Raw genomic sequence first — 18,211 nt, 5'->3', positions numbered from 1 at the left:
TGATATTTTGCACCCTCAGATTCCAGATTTTCAAATATTTGTATCTCAACCAAATATTGTCCTATCATAACAGAGCTTATTTATTCAGCTTTCAGATAATGCATAAATATCAGTTTCACAAAAATTGACCCTTATGACTAATTTTGTGGTCCTGGGTCACAAATGGTAAAACAAAGTAACTTGTGTTACTTATTTGAAAAAGTAACTCAGATATTTAGTTGTGAATTTCTAAGTAATGCATTATTTTACTAGTTACTTGGAAAAGTAATCTGATTATGTAAAAAGTAACCTGATTACGTTACCCCACAAAACTGCATATAACTAAAGTCTAAGGGGTTGTTCACTAATAACGCTGCTTTTTTCATTATTTTTCTTATTTAAACATGCGCTACATGGACATTGTTCTAAAAATGCACCGCTCAGGTTAAAAGTAGTTAAACTTTTCAAAAACACGCTTTTTCATTCCACGCCTCGCATCATTTTTAAATGTAAAACCGCATTCTGTGTGAATGGTCAATACGGTCCTAATACCTTAGACCTTCAATATATTCATAAGGCTCAGAGGAGTCCTAAGGTGTTAAAATGTATATTGCTCTTTCGAATAAGCACAAGGTTTTCCATGAAACCTAATATGGTCTCCAAGGAGCTTGAAGACACCTGGTCTGCCTGGTTTTCCAATACACTCTAATTATATTGCAGCACAGCAAGGGAAAACAAGAGCGGTGCATTCTGGGACAGCATAACAACATGGTTGGTGGTTAAGGGGAATCAGCTTCCAGACACTGCTGCTCTGTTCCAAATCCTAGTGAGCTTGATGTGAACTGCCGACATAGACAAGATAATTGAAACAGAACCTGAAATAGAACTGAGAGTGACTGAGAGCACTCTGTACAACTAGCACTTCAGGAGACTGAACTCACAACTGATTCCAGTGGAATCTGATTTTAGGAAGTTGCTATGTTAACATCATAACACGCTAATAAACATAAAATGCATAAGATACACCACATGTCATTTTATAAACACGCTACTGTTCAAATAATTTAAGTTTGGTTCTGTTAGTATATTTCAAAGAAGTTTCTCATGCTCACCAAGGCTGCATTTATTTGATAAAAACTGTAATACTGAGAAATTTTCTACTTTAATATATTTTAAAATGTAATTTATTCCTGTGATGGAAAGCTAAATTTTCAGCATCATTATTCCAGTCTTTAGTGTCAAATGATTCTTCAGAAATCATTCTAATATACTGATTTGATGCTCAAGAAAGATTATTATCAATGTCTTTTTACATTTTTTTTTTTTTTTTGTGGAAACGGTGATACATTTTTTTAGGATTCTATGATGAACAGAATGTTTAATATTAATGTGTAATATTATAAATGTCTTCAATTTGAGCAATTAGATGTGTCCTTGCTAAATAAAACAACTATTTTTTGTTCAAACAACTCCAAACCTGGTTTCACGTCTTAGTATTACTTACAGGGTCATTCTATAATTAGGGGTACATTTAGAATTTGACAATGTGAAGAAAAAAGTTCTCCTGTTTCCCAAAAATCCAAACATGATCTTACATAGCTGCTTTGAAACAACTGATATTGTATGTAAGTGCTATATAAATAAATGTGATCTGTAGGAATATGTGCATAAAATACCATCTATTTTTGCTACTGTCCACCGTGTTACCTGTACTGGGTAACACAGTTGACCGGTAACTTAGTTGACATCTTTAGTGTTTTGGGCCTATACTCAACATGGAAGCCTAGAACTACTGAGCATATGGTATGTTTAGAAATATATTTTCATAAACAAAACACAAGTTTTATTTAAACTGTCTTGTTAACATTTGCAGCAATAATACTCGTGTAACACTGTTGACAGTCAATGAATCCACTCTTGACACAGGTTTGCTAGTTTAAACAATATTAGGGGGAAGAGAGAGAACATAATGTCTAGTGTTTCATTCATGTGCTTCTAGAGGAAATATCATCATGTGCAAATTATACAAGAATGGGACAAACCATTTCTTTTTGAGGGGGGGTTTTCTAGTGGGTAACTTAGTTGCTACTAACAACTAAAACAAGTTATATCACAATAAACACTTCGTATTTTTGAAGCACACACCCAAATGTCTTGATAACCTAATCTAACTGAAGGCAAAACTATGAAACTAAATTATATTTGAGGTAATTTTCATGCTTAAATGCAGAGTAGAGTGAGCAACTTTACAAAATCGGACTGAATACCAGGGTTGTATGTGATATGAACATCATTTTTGAACAAAAGATATGGCTTTTTCAACATATATTAGTTTGATTAGGAAAAATATGATTGTGTACTAGAATATTAAGCACTAATATCCACTATTATAGAATGACCCTACACATTTGTTTTAAAAACACACATAAACACACAATAATGACCCAGCATTCATAGTTCAATTAATGTCAAACAGAGAGCAGTGCATTGTGGGAGATCAGTTCCCTCAGAGTGTCAGGCTGTGTTACACATTATTAGCACTGAACTGCTACGCATCTAATGGCCATCAAAACAATGAACCTATTATGCTAGCCAAGAGCATGAGCTATTATAAATGTCAAAGGTAGCAGTACTTCAGTACCAAGCTGAGTCTTACAAAGTATCAATTGTTCTAATTTAATACTGTATATTAAAATATAAAAAAACGTTTTAATGATATGAGTGTGTTTAATAGCATATTCGTTTTGATGGAGTACTGTCTCTGACATTCTGGTTTAGCGTTTCAAGCACACAAACAAATACTCACTGTATACTCTGAGCCAGTGGTGGGGGAGGAGACGGTTTGAGAAGATGACGGGAAGAGAGACAGAAAGAGAAAGAGAGAGAGAGAGAGAGAGAGAGAGAGAGAGACTTAATGTTAAAGGTCATGGCAATAAACACATGGCAGTCTTGAAGCCATCAAACATTCAATCACAGAAAGACCTCCAACTCTACAGGGAACTGAAGTTCTTTCTGCACTGTATGTGTGTTTGAGTAAAATATGTGCATGTATTTTGAGTGGTGTGTGTGTGTGTGTGTGACAGGTCCATGTATTCCTCTCATTTGGTGTCATTTCTACAGCATTTGCTCAATAACTGTTGAAATTAAGTATGTCAAAAAGATGCTCATGTAGATTCAGACTGTATGTACATCTGCTTCTTTTTAAATGTTAAACAGATATGCATATTCAAATAAGCCCTTTAAAGGAGAAAATGAACTATTAATTAAAAACCACTCATAACTATGGATCCACTGTAGTGAATGGGTGCCGTCAGAATGAGAGTCCAAACAGCTGATTAAAACATCACAATAATCCACAAGTAATCCACACAACTCTAGTTTATCAATTTATTTTGTGAATTGAAAAACTCACTCTGACGGCACCCATTCACTACAGTGGATCCATTTGTGAGTGAGTATTGTAATGCAAATTGTAATTTCTCCAAATTTGTTCTGTGAGGAAGCAAACTCATCTACATCTTAGATGGCCTGAGGCTGAGTACATTTTCAGCCATTTTTTTTTTTGGGTGAACTATTCCTTTAAGCAGTTACAATGGCACTGTATGCTTGCAAGTAAGCAGCTATAGTTACCGGTAATGGTGTAGGGATAATAATTCCACGCTTTCTCCGTCACATAGAAGATTTTGGGCACCACAGCTCTGGCCCAGCTGGGCAGCTTGCTGAAAGAGACAAAACAGGAAGGAAAAGTATTGAGAAGAAAGTAGAGAGTGCCAGCTCGCTGTGCCAAACGCCCCGTCCCCCCGGCTGCAATAACAGTAGTAATGACAGACTAATAGCTGCAGCGAGGAAGCGCTGATGGCCGCTCAGGGAGGAAGATGCACTTTCATTCTGATCTGAGATCAGGTTTCCTTAATCGCTGCCAAAACTCATTCTCTTTAAGAGCAGCTGCAAAAACGCTCTTTAATCAGTCACTCAAAGTCCTAATAGATGGCTGTGAATGTGTTTTGAGCTTGACTACTGACAGACAGACAGCTCTGAAGCAGGATATCAGTCACTGGAGACATCTGAAATTGTCTGTGACTTAGTGATTCTTGAGAAGTGGGACAGCTTAGAGTAGTGCAAAGTTTATATTAAGGCTTGTTTTGGACTGAATATGTCAAATAAGTTCATATATTTACAGTGCCTTGCGAAAGTATTCATACACCTTCATTTTTTTTACATTTTGTTATGTTGCAGCCTTATGTTAAACGGCTTTAAATAACTTTTTTCCACATGAATCTACACTCCATACACCATAATGACAAAGCAAAAAACCTTTGTAACAACTTGGTTAAAAATAAAAAACTGAAATGATTCCATTGCATAAGTATTCATACTCCCCTTTTCTGGGACCCTTGAAATTTAGTTCAGGAGCATTCATATTGCTTGTATATGTTACTACACTTCAAGAGGAGTTAAACCGTGGCAAATTCATTTGAATGAGTATGATTTGAAAAGGCACACACCTCTCAATAAACAGGTCTAACAGCTGAAAATTCATATCAGAGCAAAAACCAAGCCCTGAGGTCAAAATATCGACCTGTAGAACTCAGAAACAGGCTTACGTCAAGGCACAGATCTGGGGAAGAGTTTAGAAAAAATTCTGCTGCATTGAAGGTTCACAGAAGCATGTAGCCTCCATTATCAATAATGGAAGAAGCTTGGAACAACCTGGAGCTGGCCTCCTGGCCAAACTGTGAAACTGATGGAGAAGGGGCTTGGTTATACTGGTGACCAAGAAGCCGATGGTCACTCTAGTTGAGCTCCATGATCATATATGCAGATGAGAGAAACTTACAGAAGGACAAACATCACTGCAACACTCAACCAATCTGGTCTTATGGCGTTGTGGCAGGACTCAATCTTCTCCTTTAGGATTTAAAGGACCCTCAGACTGTGAGAAACACGATTCTCTGGTCTGATGAACCTCAATTCCAAGCATCATGTTTGAAGGAAACCAGGCACCTGTAGACTGGCATCCCAACAGCAAAGTGTGCTGGTAGCAGCCTCATGCTGTGGGGCTGTTTTTCAGCAGCAGGGACTGAAGGACTTGTCAGAGTAGCAGAAAAGCTCAACACAACCAAAATATTGAGATAGCCTTAATGAAATCCCAGTCCAGAGCATTCAGAACCTCAGACTGGGCAGAAGGTTCACCTTCCAACAGGACAATGAGCATAAGCACACAGCAAGAGTGGCTTACAGACAACTCTGTGAATGTCCTTGAGTGGCCCAGCCACAGCCTGGACTTGAATCCAAACAAACATTTCTGGAGAAACGTGAAAATGTCTGCCAGCCTCGATCCAAGCTGACAGAGCTTGAGAGGTGAAGAGGTGAGGAGAAGAATGGCAGATAACTGCCAAATGTAGATGTGCAAAGCTTGTTGCATCACACCCAAAAAGACTTGAGGCTGTAAAGGTGCTTCAGCTAAGTACTGAGTTGAGGGTATAAATACTTATGCAACATATTTATTTCAGTGTTTTATTTTTAATAAATTTGCAAAGTTGTCACAAATCTGTTTTTTTGATTTGTCATTATGGTGTGTGGAGTGTAGACTATAGACTCTAGTACTAATATAAATATACTGTAATTATTCTAAAACAAACAATATACCATTAAGCAGTAATTATTTCATGAGTAATTTCAGATTTGAAAATTAAAGGATTTTAATTACATTCCTTATTTTATAATGTCTCTGCACATTACAGTTTCTGATGTCCAAACTCTTGTTTTGTTTTGGACTGAATCTGTCAAATAAGTTCATATATATATACAGTGCCTTGCGAAAGTATTCATACCCCTTCATTTTTTTTCATGTTTTGTTATGTTGCAGCCTAATGTTAAACTGCTTTGAAAAACGTTTTTCCACATGAATCTACACTCCATACACCATAATGATAAAGCAAAAAACTGGTTTGTAACAACTTTCCAAATTTACTAGAAATAAAAAACTGAAAAGATTGCATTGCATAAGTATTCATACCCTTTTCTAGAACACCTGAAATTTCTCATACCGCTTGTAGATGTTACTGCATTTTGAATTTGAATGAGTATGATTTAAAAAAGCACACACCTCTTAATAAAAGGTCAAACAGGTGAAAATGGATATCAGAGCAAAAACCAAGGCCTGAGTTAAAAATAGCTGCCTGTAGAGCTGAGAGACAGGATTGCGTCAAGGCACAGATCCGGGGAAGAGTTTAGAAAAAAATTCTGCTGCATGCACCCCTCATGTGCTTATCTCATAAAAATAAATAAATAAATACATACATAAATAATAAAATGGAACAGTACATTTGTATTAAGAACATAGTGATTCATTTTTGAGTAGGAGTGTTGCTATTTTCAATCTTAATGGCAGGTGCAATTGTTGAACATCTTTTGTCCTGTGTCTCAATAGTGGCTCTGATTCACTAAAATAAAAATTCTGTCATTATTTATGCATCCTCATGTCATTCCAAATCTCTGTGATATTTTTCCATTGAACACAAAAGACAGAATGATTGAAGAACTGTTACTTGTACATAAAACTACCAGACGCTATCAAACAGGACGAAAAAGAAAAGCGTCATAAAACCATTATATACAGAGTCTTCAAAAGTCATACTCTGCCTGAGGAACAGACCAAAATCACCCAAAAACTTATGTCTAGCCCACAGCTGCATGCAGGGTGAGTAAATAATAACAGAATTTGTACAACTCAAAACACAAAGCTGGACAAATCTTATTGCTGTGACTGGCAAACCAATAAATTCAACAATGTATTGGGGAAGCGTGTTAAATTTTCATCTTGATGTAATAAGCCTATAGGGATGAAGTTCTTCTCATGCCCTTCTGCAGTTGTGTCCTAAATCAACCAGATGCATAGTAGATGAAACTGGGACGGGTGCCAGTCCTGAAAGCCTGAGCAGCGGGAATAAAGGAAGGTTTTATGCAGGCCTTGCACATTTTGCTGGCGCATGACTCGGCACATCTGTGATGTAAACCTGAGGGATGCAAACCTCATCCTGAGGGCTTTTAAAATGCAAATGGATTTTCAGAAACGAGCCTACGCGAACACTAAGATGTCCGTGCGCCGCTCGCACTAAATCTGATTATATTACATTTATCCGCCGGACTGCTTTTGTTTCCAAATGCATAAACCCATCCATTTTTCATAAATTTTAGTCTGAAGGGAATCAAAAGATGTTGGCGTTCTAGATTTCGTCCCGAACAACGGCCACAGCTTGCGTAAGTGCCATGGCATGCACGAGCGCAAAAGCAGGTGGCCTGTGGGCGAAAACGCAGGTACAGCTTCCCACAGCCAAATCTCGAATTATACACGTGCTATAAAAGTGGGAGCTCAGCCGTCTCCCATCCCACGCACATCTCAACCTCCCCACATGCTTTCTTATTTTCTCTGTTCCTTCTTTTTTGTTCTCATGTGTGACTACTCCTCCTCATCATCATGTCTTTTATCCCCTTTAAGTCTTTGATCTATCTCTGGTTTATCATCTCAAGTTCACACAGATTTGGGATTTTGAGAGGGAATTATTTTTAATCGGTTTGTTGCTATAACTGCTACTGTAGTTGTCCTACTGTAAAAAAGGATATTTTTAGGCTTATAAAAAACTAGAAGCAGTTCATAACCAACACATCTGTAGACACTCATGTTGAAATGCTGAAAATGTGAGTCATTTTTTTTATGAAGCAAATGCTGAGCTACTGAAGCACTCCTACTAAATTTAGTCTGAGCCTCAGACACCGGGTCAAAGGTTAGAAGCTTGTTTTTAATGGCTGTGTGTAATTAAAAACACCATTTTAAAAAATCTGGCTTTCTGTAGATATAATTATTTGTCTCACCAGTGCTGTTTCAGACTGTTAGAAACACATTGTTAGAACAATGTGTTTTTTCCCCTCATAATTTGGGGGATTGTTAATAACAACAGGAATTGAATGTGTTTTACAGGAATAGTTTACGGAAAAATTTAAATTTGCTTAGAATTTACTCACCCTCAGGCCATCCAAGATGTAGATGAGTTTGGAGAAATGTAACATTACATCAACTGCACACCAATGGCTCCTCTACAGTGAATGGGTGCAGTCAGAATGAGAGTCCAAACCAGAGGTCGTGTTAACTGAAAATTGTCAGTCATTGACAGAATTTTTTTTTTTATCAGTGATGGAAAAATCTGAAGGCCATCCGTCACTTTGACAAGATTACAAGGGTGATCTACTTTAAACTGTAACTGTAAATCCCACCCCTGTCCAGTTGGTGGTGAGTGCACTCCAGTGTAGCAGCAGAGCACGAGATACAGAACAAAAATGAAACTGTCACGAATGTTTTCCTATGTGTTTGATTACGCACAGGAGTACTCAGAAGCTACAACGATCTATCAGGCCACATTAAAGAGCGCCAAAACAGTATTTATTGCTTTAATTTCCTAATGAAATGGACAGAATTTGAAATCTGAGACTTTGTTTCATATCAAAAGTAAAACAAAGCTTAGCATATTGCGATTTATTGGATGGGAGGCACACTATATACTGTTCATTTATCAACTAAAAACAGCATAGACCAAAAGATCGATTGGGATTTACGAATCGATATTGGTTCATATAAATTAGAGTATATTAAAATCGTTAAACTCCGGGGTGTGGTGTTGAACATGAAAGTTATGCAGTCTCATCTGTTCATCTGTTCTCTTAAAAATAAATGCATAAGCCTGTATCGTCCTGTAGGTTCATAATTAAAAATGAAAATGTGAACAAAAATAAAAGCAATTAAATTTGTTATTGATTATGATGGAATTTTTACGACCCTGTCTGTCAAAATGACGGACAATGTTAAAGTTTAAGGCAACCTCTGGTCCAAACAGCTGCGTGTTCGTAAGAAACAAATACATCAATAAGGAGTTAACTTCAGATCATCTCTTCTGGACAAAACAGTGGTGCTCTATCCATAATACTGCTTTTTCAAGTTAAAATTTTTTTCTTATTATGGACTCACATTTTGGCCAGAAGCGATGGTTTAAAGTTAAGAAGTCTTAATGATGGGTTTGTTTCTTACAAACAAGCAGCTTTTCATTTCACAAGATGTTAACTGATGGACTGTTGTGTGGACTACTTGTGTATTATCATGTGTTTTTATCAGCTGGTTGGACTCTCACTCTGACAACACCCATTCACTGCAGAGGATCCTTTGGTAATGCTACATTTCTCCAAATCTGTTTCAATGAAGAAACAAACTTATCTACATCTTAGATGGCCTGAGGATGAGTAAATTTTAAAGGGGTCATGAACTGAGAAAACAAAATTCCCCTGATGTTTTGAGATATAAGAGGTCATTGTACTATTAAAATATCCTGTAAGTTTCAGAACTCAAAACTTTCTTGTTAGTCTGAAAACTGCTATATTGAAGGCAGTCTGTCAAAACAACATGTTGAGGAAGATCACTGTCTGTTTAGCATATGTACATAAGGAGAAATGCAAAAACAGGTTTGACTCTGAAGGCAGCAAGATGCTGCTTATTGCCAAGATGTGGAAAAACACAGTCTTTGCATTGCCTTCCTTCTAATCCCAACATTAGGAAAAAGTGGATGAACTTTACTTTTAATAAAGCTGACCACGTCAGTAAGAACTTGGTCCTTTGTTCACTTCATTTTACCGCTGATTTGTTTACAAACAAGGCACAATTTGACCTGGATTTCGAGAAAGATTAAAAATAAAAGACGATGCTGTGCAGACTATATTAAATCCGACAGTAATGTCGCACCACACCAGTGTGAGTAACTGTTTTTGTTATGTAGTCACTATTGCTTTGTTTGTTATTACAGATCGTTTGACATGTACTGAGTATTTTTGCGTTTTTGACCTAAATCACAGCAGCGTCCATCAGTGAAGAATGTAGGCTGTCAAACATACACAACTATTAGCCAATCACAGCATTGGACATTTACTTTTGAGTCTACAATCCACCATGCCTATTCAAACAGAGTGTTCCGATGAGGGGGGTCAAAACAGGACAGAAAATAGCCTATTACTTCTAAATTACGTTTTTTATGTAAAAATCTTGACAACAATATAAGTGGACCTTAGAGAACGGTGCAAACATAATAACTAAGAAACCAAAATTGCCTTGATTTTTTGACATATAAGAGGTCATTGTACTATAAAAACATCCTGTAAGATGTTGTTAGTCTAAAAACTGCTTATATTGAAGGCAGTCTGCCAAAATGACAGCTTTTGGTACGTTCCTATGTATGATGTAATAGGTAGTTAAGCACCGCCTCCACAGAAGAGGCCCCGCCTCTTTTTCAGAGATGGCTCTGAAAACAACAGGATGCTCTGCAGTGCCAATTTGTGGAGTTCCAGATCACGTCAGAACTCGGTCCTTTGTTTATTTCATTTTTCCGCTGATTCGTTTACAATTACCCATAGCATCCCTGCTAAGACCAGCCTGGAAGTGGCCAAAACCTCTCTAAACCCAGCTGGCTGACCAGCTATGACCAGCTAAGACCAGCCTGGATGACCAGCTAAAACCAGCCAACCAGCTTAGGCTGGTTTTAGCTGTTTTTTTTTCAGCAGGGATCAATGACGCAACACTCGTTCTCTTATCTCATGGAACCGTGAGTCCATATCTTTTTGCTTAACTGAGGTACATTACCTAGGCATTACATCCTTTCTGTTTCTTACTCTGTTGTCTGAGGCAAATTCATATATGGATACTCTACCCTAATGAAAAACAATAAGTGGCGGAACATGCATTGCTAGAGTCTCATGCATGGTGAACCTACGCAAGTTTGCCTCGTTACTATGACAACTAGTGTGGACGTGCTAGCAAAAGTGACTGCAGTCTGAACAGAAAAAAATAAACAGATCTGTCTAAATGTAACCTGCATTTAAAACAGTCTGATTAAAAATCTGATTCAATTAATATACTATTACAGTATTTATAATATTTTGAATTATCTTTTATTTATTTTTTATTTTCAGCTTTCGTTTTAATTTTAGTTATAGTAGGTTAAAGCAATTTGTTACAAGCTTCCTGCATTTTTTTTAAATTCTATATATACAGTTGAGGTAAAAAGTTTACATACAGAATCTGCAAAATGTTAATTATTCAACCAAAATAAGAGGGATCATATAAAATGCATGTTATTTTTTATTTAGTACTGACCTGAATAAGATTTTTCACATTAAAGACGTTTACATATAGTCCACAAGAGAAAATAATAGTTGAATTTATAAAAATTACGCCATTCAAAAGTTTACATACACTTGATTCTTAATACTGTGTTGTTACCTGAATGATCCATAACTGTGTTTTTTGTTTAGTGATAGTTGTTCAAGAGTCCCTTGTTTGTCCTGAACAGTTAAGCTGCCTGCTGTTCTTCAAAAAAATCTTCAGATCCCCCAGCGTCTTTGGTTTTTCAGAACTTTTGTGTATTTGAACACTTTCCAACAATGACTATATGATTTTGAGATCCATCTTTTCACACTAAGGACAACTGAGGGACTCGTATGCAACTATTACAGAAGGTTCAAACACTCACTGATGCTCCAGAAGGAAACATGCATTAAGAGTCAGGGGGTGAAAACTTTTGAACAGAATGAGGATGTGTACATTTTTCTTATTTTGCCTAAATATCACATTTTGTTTTCATTTAGTACTGCCCTTTAGAAGCTACAGAAGATACTTGCATGTTTCCCAGAAGTCAAAATAAGTTAAATTTACCCTAATCTTCAAATTCATAAAGTTTCACCCCTGGCTTTCAATGCACCATGTTTCCTTCTGGAGCATCAGTGAGCGTTTGAACCTTCTGTAATAGTTGCATATGAGTCCCTCAGTTGTCCTCAGTGTGAAAAGATGGATCTCAAAATCATACAGTCATTGTTGGAAAGGGTTCAAATACACAAAAATGCTGAAAATTTTCTCATAGTTTTTTATCATTTAGTCGAAAAGAGTATCAGGACCATATAGCAGAACTACCGCTCCGAATGCATTTATTACTGATAAAATGTCCAAGAATGAAAACCTGAAAAGACAATGTGATAAAATCCTTTATAGCGTCACTAAACACATTCACAGAAGGCCTAAAGTCCACTCCATCTGTTTTCCCATAGTCTAAACTGGTTGTTAGTGATGTCATGACCACCTCTCAGCCAATCATGACCCGCAGAGGAACAATTTAATCAGACTTGTCCTGGGGGACCGATGTCTTGGCTCAATAAACCATCCCTCCAAAAACACATCTACATGAGCGATTGATTTATCAGTGGCCAGAATGGGCAGCGTCTCGGGGGACGGTGTCCTGAACCCATTTACTGGCTATTTTTGGGAAAGTGTTTGGGTCTCTAGTCATGCCCTTGCTTATTCTTGTTAAACTAGCAGCCGCTTAGAGACTGCTGCCTTAGTGAGAATGAATTGAAGATCTCCGGTGGACTGCATTGACCCCAACTGAGGCTCAATGTCAATGTACTAAAAAACATTTAGAAAAGAGACTACAAAGACCGATGAAGAGGAAGAGAGAGATCTGCAGATAGTAAACAGAAATAGAAAATCTAGGGCAGGGCCCGTTTTTATCCATTCATCCATTCGCTTGTGTAGGTGACGTCAACTGAAGAGCAAAGTCAGATAACAACAGTGAAATCTTAAATATGCACATTTATAAAAAACTATGAAAATAATTTTGTTTTTTGCATAACATATACTAATGAATCTTGCACAAAAAGACCAGAAACGTGGTAAGGATTCGTTAAATTGATCAAAAGTGACAGTAAAGACATTTATAATGTTACGAAAGTTTTAAATGCTGCTCTTCTGAACCCTATATTCATCAAAGAATCCTGAAAAAAGTAGCACTGTTTCCACAAAAATATTAAGCAAAGTTTTCAACATCGATAATGAGAACCTTTATTAATAATTGAGGTCCCATTAAAATGAATAATAATTAAGCACCAACTTTCGGCTCGTAGTTTATGTGTTGATTGACTAATACAGTATGAGTGAACTAATACACCTAAAGAGTTTTGCTTTGAAAAGTAATTGATGACAGTTGATACTCACTTGTTGAGATAGATGCGTTTCTCAGTGAACTGTCCCGGGCCATAGTTGGGGTCCTCATAGGGTTCGTTTTGCACCACCTCCACACCCTCTCCTCTGTCACTCTGCTCATGGCTGTGCTTGCTGATCATGTACAGCTGACCAATCCTGTACTAGAGACACAGACCCAAAACAGTCAGGACCGCCATATTCAATTCACATAAAACATGACATAATCCAACCACTGATATCATGCTGGTCATCTGATGCATTGTCTGCATCACCAGTTTGTCCAAGTCACAGTTGTTATCAATTTCTCATTTTTCATTGATCTTTATTATGATGATCTGAGATCTACAAACAAAAAAAATCTTCACTGAATATTTATATATATACCATCTAATAATGACAAGCCTTGTGATTTGCTACTTTTGTTTTAAAATATTAGTGCTTTAACTGTGGAAAGACATCAATAAAACTTCTAAACCATATGTTACGCTTACTGCAGGAAAGCCATTAATGTCCATTAAGTCATTAGTTGGGGGGGAAAAAGCATTTTGCTAGACATATGCAGGATATTACATATATATTATGTTTACTAAACCTGTTATCTTCATTATTTAATGCATTTATAAATACATGTCATTAAAATTATTACAGCCACTGTTTAAATATTTCAGTAACATATTAACTTCTCATTAAAAAGTTTATATATAAACGTATGTTTTTATTTGAATTTTTATATATAACTATGTTTTTATTTGAATGCTGATTATTGATTAATCTGATTAATCAAATGATTATTAAATAAACAAATTTTGGTTCAGATTTTGGACTAAATTAAACTTAATTCCGGTTTCTATGTAAGCCCATTTCCGCCACTGAATAAAAATTTAAAAAAGGGAACTGCAACTTTTTATCTCCCAATTCTGACTTTTTTTTCAGAATTGTAAGATAAAAATTAGCAATTGCGAGTTATAAAGTCAGAATTGTGGGATGTAAACTCAAAATTGTTAGAAAAAAAGTGAGAATTGTGAGATTCAAACATGCAATTCTGAGATAAACGTCAGAATTGCGGGATGTGAACTTGAAATTGCGGGAAAAGTCAGAATTGCGAGAAAAAAAGTCATAAATGCAAAATGCAAACTTGCAATTGCAAGAAAAGTCAGAATTGCGAGATATGAACTCAAAATTGTGATAAAGTCAGAATTGCAGGATGTGAATTTGAAATTGTGAGAAAAGTCAGAATTGCAAGAAAAAAAGTCTTTTTTAAAAAAGTAAATGCGTAAACTTGCAATTGCAAGAAAAGTTAGAATTGCGGGAAAAGTCAGAATTGCGAGAAAAATAGTCATAAATGCAAGATGTAAACTCGCAATTGCGAGAAAAAGTCAGAATTGCAAGATGTGTACTCTAAATCTTGAGAAAAGTCAGAATTGCACAATGTTAATTTGCAATTATGAAAAAAGACAGAATTGCTAGATGTAAACTCAAAATTGCAAAAAAAAAATCTGAATTGCAAGATGTGAACACGCAATTGCGAGAAAATGTCAGAATTGTGAGATGTAAACTCGCGATTGCAAGAGAAAAAGTCATAATTGTGAGATATAAACTCACAATTGCAAGAAAAAAGTCAGAAATGCAAGATGTAAACTCGCAATTGCAAGAAAAGTCAGAATTGTGAAAAAAGTAAGAAATGTAAGATGTAAACTCGCGATTGCAAGATAAAAAGTCATATTTGCAAGATGTGAACTTGCCATTGTGAGAAAACAGAACTGCAAGATGTAAACTTAAATTTGTGAGAAAAGTCAGAATTGCATTGCAAGCAAAAAGTCAGAATTGCAAAATGTAAACTCACAATTGCAAAAAAAAACTTAATTGCAAGATGTGAACATGCATATATTCATATTTTTTATTAGGGGCCTTAATAGTTCCTGGTATGCAATATTTGAAAGACATTCAGAGTTTTGTATGAGACCTTTAGCAGCAGACAAACAAAACATCCCTATTTGAAATGCAACCTGTCATTAAACAATCCTTCATTGTGTTTCCAACGCTTTCCACGATCAAGTCACTTCCAGATTAATAAAACCAAGAAAATGTCCACATTTCACTTGAAAATATATTACAATAGTAAAGAAAAGCCACTCGCAATTTCAAATTTGTGCAGACTTTAAGCGCACTTGTAACGTCACATCAAGTTATACCTGGTTTCAGATTCATACTCTCACTGATGAACTTTGGTCACTTTACATGTTGGTCAGACTGTCTCCTCCCTTTAACTGCCAAAATATCAAGTAAAGTGAAGCAGATCAAAACAGTGCAAGATTAAGCAGAGCAGATGTCAGCAGAAAACACACCACAGCCTCACAATCACGAGCGGGGTCATGCTCTGCCTGATACAGGGTGCAGTATCATAAGTTCTGGAGTGCATGACAGCTGTGACAGCTGCTTATCTGTGTGAACAGAACAGGCCTCGGGCATCTGTTCAGCTCACTGCATCTCAAGCCCAGCTACTGCCTCACTGGAGACACGCAAAGATCCTTATCAAGCCAGTCATACATGCAGAGTATGACCACAGCCCTGCAGCTCATGTGGTTCTATTTATATGTCAGTGATAAGATATGACGAACTTCTTATTTTAAAGCCTTCAGGCTGGCCAGATGCTGACTATGTGTGTGTGCCGGAGCAAGATGAACATCTTTGCAATCATAGTGGATATCTTGGTAGTCAAAGTGTTTCCATGAAAGCACCGCAAATGCAAACTAACATTTAAAAAGGAGGTGTGTTCGACCGCGCAGACCAATCTGTTTGACGTCAGACAGCGGTTCGAAAGCATACAGAGTCATCTGATCTCTATTGCGATATGTAAAATACTGAACGGTCCGCGCAGTGGCGCTTCAAGTCAAACACAACTAGGAGTACAAATGGTAGATTAACGTCGGTGGACTTGAACTTGAAAAATGTTATGTGTTGATGTCTTTCTGTGGTTGAAACAAGATACATTCTGATGTCCATTCAAGTTTAGTTAGTGCTATAACTAGTAAAGAGAAAGAGATGAATGGTTAACATGCGGCTTGAGCTGAGACTTTGTTTTATAGCAAAAGTAACCTGCTCTGTCTTGTCTGTTGGCTCATTGTCACTTTTCACTGTGTGAAAACAAGATGCGTGTCATGTCATGAACGCTATAACATGTGCAAGACCCTGCAAAAGTCATGAGTGCAATGGTCAAAGCTGTTTGGATCTCTGACCATTGCAGATATTTACATAGAAAAACAATGGAAAAGCAGCACAGTGGAATGCAAAAGTATGTGACCTTTACAGCAGTATACTTGTATATTATAGATGCAATATTTTAAAAGTATTTCCTGTTTGGAACTACACTTAGAGTACAAATTATTGTCTTCTGACAAATCATCGCCTTTTTTTGTCAAACACACTTTTGTCAAAATTGAGTTATTCACATATTCTTATTCGGTGACAACTTATTTACATTGTGATGTTTCTGTTGTAAGCTGTGTACATTTTGGGCCTTTTTTTTAGAAAACAAAAATGATTTTATCTACAAAAGTCTATGGAATGCAAAAACTTTGAAGCTTAATATCTCAAAAGGGCTCAGAATGCAAATAGAACCTTATAATTCTAAGGCGACGAATTGTCGATTAAAGAAATAGAGCTTAGGGTGAAGATTGAAAAGTGCCAAATAAAAGGGTCTGATTGATCACTGCCGAGAAAGGGGTCTCGGTTACCCTGTGGAGATTGGAGGCTTGATCACCCCTGGCCGGGTCACCTGGATGAGGGTTTATGTTGAAAGACCCGAAATACCCAATGCACCCAGGAAACATTACTGATGATGCATCCCAGCAGATTCCGTAGGATATATCTTTCAACCTGTATGACTACATTCACATCAGATGCAAACCGCTCTGGAGTTTACATCTGTACCCCAGAACACCCTTTTGAAGTGGAGTCGGGTACAATTTGCGGTTCAGAAAACAGAATTCACATTTCCAAACTTTAACATTAAAGGAACCTGGGTTTGCATCAAAAATGTGCAAGCCAACACAATTCTGCGGTCGCACACGGACAAAAAATGTCTTTTCAATAATGTAGCAATGCATGAAGTAGCGCTCAAAAATCTTGCCCAAACCAAACAGCTTTCTGTTGGTCAGTGTGGTGAATTCAAGTGACCAACAAAATGTGCAAAAACCTTTCGCCTTCACATGAAAATTCCCACTTATCCAGATTTCTATCAGAATGACTCTGTTTCACCCATTGAATTTTGCAACTGAAATCCAGAAATTGCACTAGTAATCAACGCAATTGGTAATTTCGCACAAGGGCGCAAGATTTCCCCACACAGATTTCACAGTGGGTTCAAGTTGCTCACATGGATTTGCCACATTAACCAACAGACAGCTGCTTGGTTTGAAAGTGACTTTTGCTTGAGCTGTGCTTCATATATCGCTACACTATTTTTGCTAATGTGACTGCACTTTTAGAGAGATAGAAAAAGCAAAGGCAGACCAAGTGTGTAAATTCATAATGACAAAACGGAATCTGAAAATAATGCCTGTTCCCAAACAAGTTTCCCAAACACACCCCACACCTGCCATTGGTCAGTCAAAGGACAGTCTTGGTTAAGCAAGTGTAACTATGTTAGGGTCAAAACTATTAAACAAACAGCACCACCACAGAGCTACATTACAATTCTTTTGTGGAAAAAAATATATACATTACTTACTTGTAGTTGTCTATACAACAGGCTAGAATAGGAGAAAGAAATTTGAAGGGAACCCCAGATATTAAGACTTGTATGGCTTAATATAACATAAATAATATCTGTTACTGATGTAGTGGAAAACCCACAAAAGATTTACGTTATGTAAAAAATTTACATTGTTTTATACATATTTTAGACTATGGGGGCGCCATTATTTAGATGATGTGAAATGGTTGCACTCTGAGAGCTTCTGGCGCTACCAGTTGCTAATCATTTTTTACCACAACACATCTTGGAAAATAAAATAGTGATACAGTGACCACTCCTGAAAGAGCTTACACGTGGTTATGGATATAAGCGTAGGCTTAAACCAAATGCAGTACCATTGATTTTTCCCTACATGGAATCTAAAAACCCCTAGATATCGAGTGAAATCCGTGCTGAAAAACTCCTTC

General features: G+C 36.8%; 1 protein-coding gene across 1 annotated transcript in view; it reads right to left on the bottom strand.

Annotated features, from left to right (window-relative positions):
- The window catches only part of pitpnc1a (phosphatidylinositol transfer protein cytoplasmic 1a), a 109,843-nt gene that overhangs the window by 27,659 nt on the left and 63,973 nt on the right, over positions 1-18,211 (bottom strand). The window contains exons 2-4 of the mRNA XM_051105926.1: positions 13,061-13,209; positions 3,610-3,698; positions 2,786-2,793 (exon numbers count right to left, since the gene is read on the bottom strand). Of these exons, the coding sequence (XP_050961883.1) occupies positions 2,786-2,793; positions 3,610-3,698; positions 13,061-13,209 (246 nt within the window). The remainder of the gene's footprint in view (positions 1-2,785; positions 2,794-3,609; positions 3,699-13,060; positions 13,210-18,211) is intronic.

Source organism: Labeo rohita, chromosome 3 (genome assembly GCF_022985175.1).
Source record: "Labeo rohita strain BAU-BD-2019 chromosome 3, IGBB_LRoh.1.0, whole genome shotgun sequence".
Taxonomy (NCBI): Eukaryota; Metazoa; Chordata; class Actinopteri; order Cypriniformes; family Cyprinidae; genus Labeo; species Labeo rohita.
This window is presented reverse-complemented; position numbering and strand designations above follow the sequence as displayed.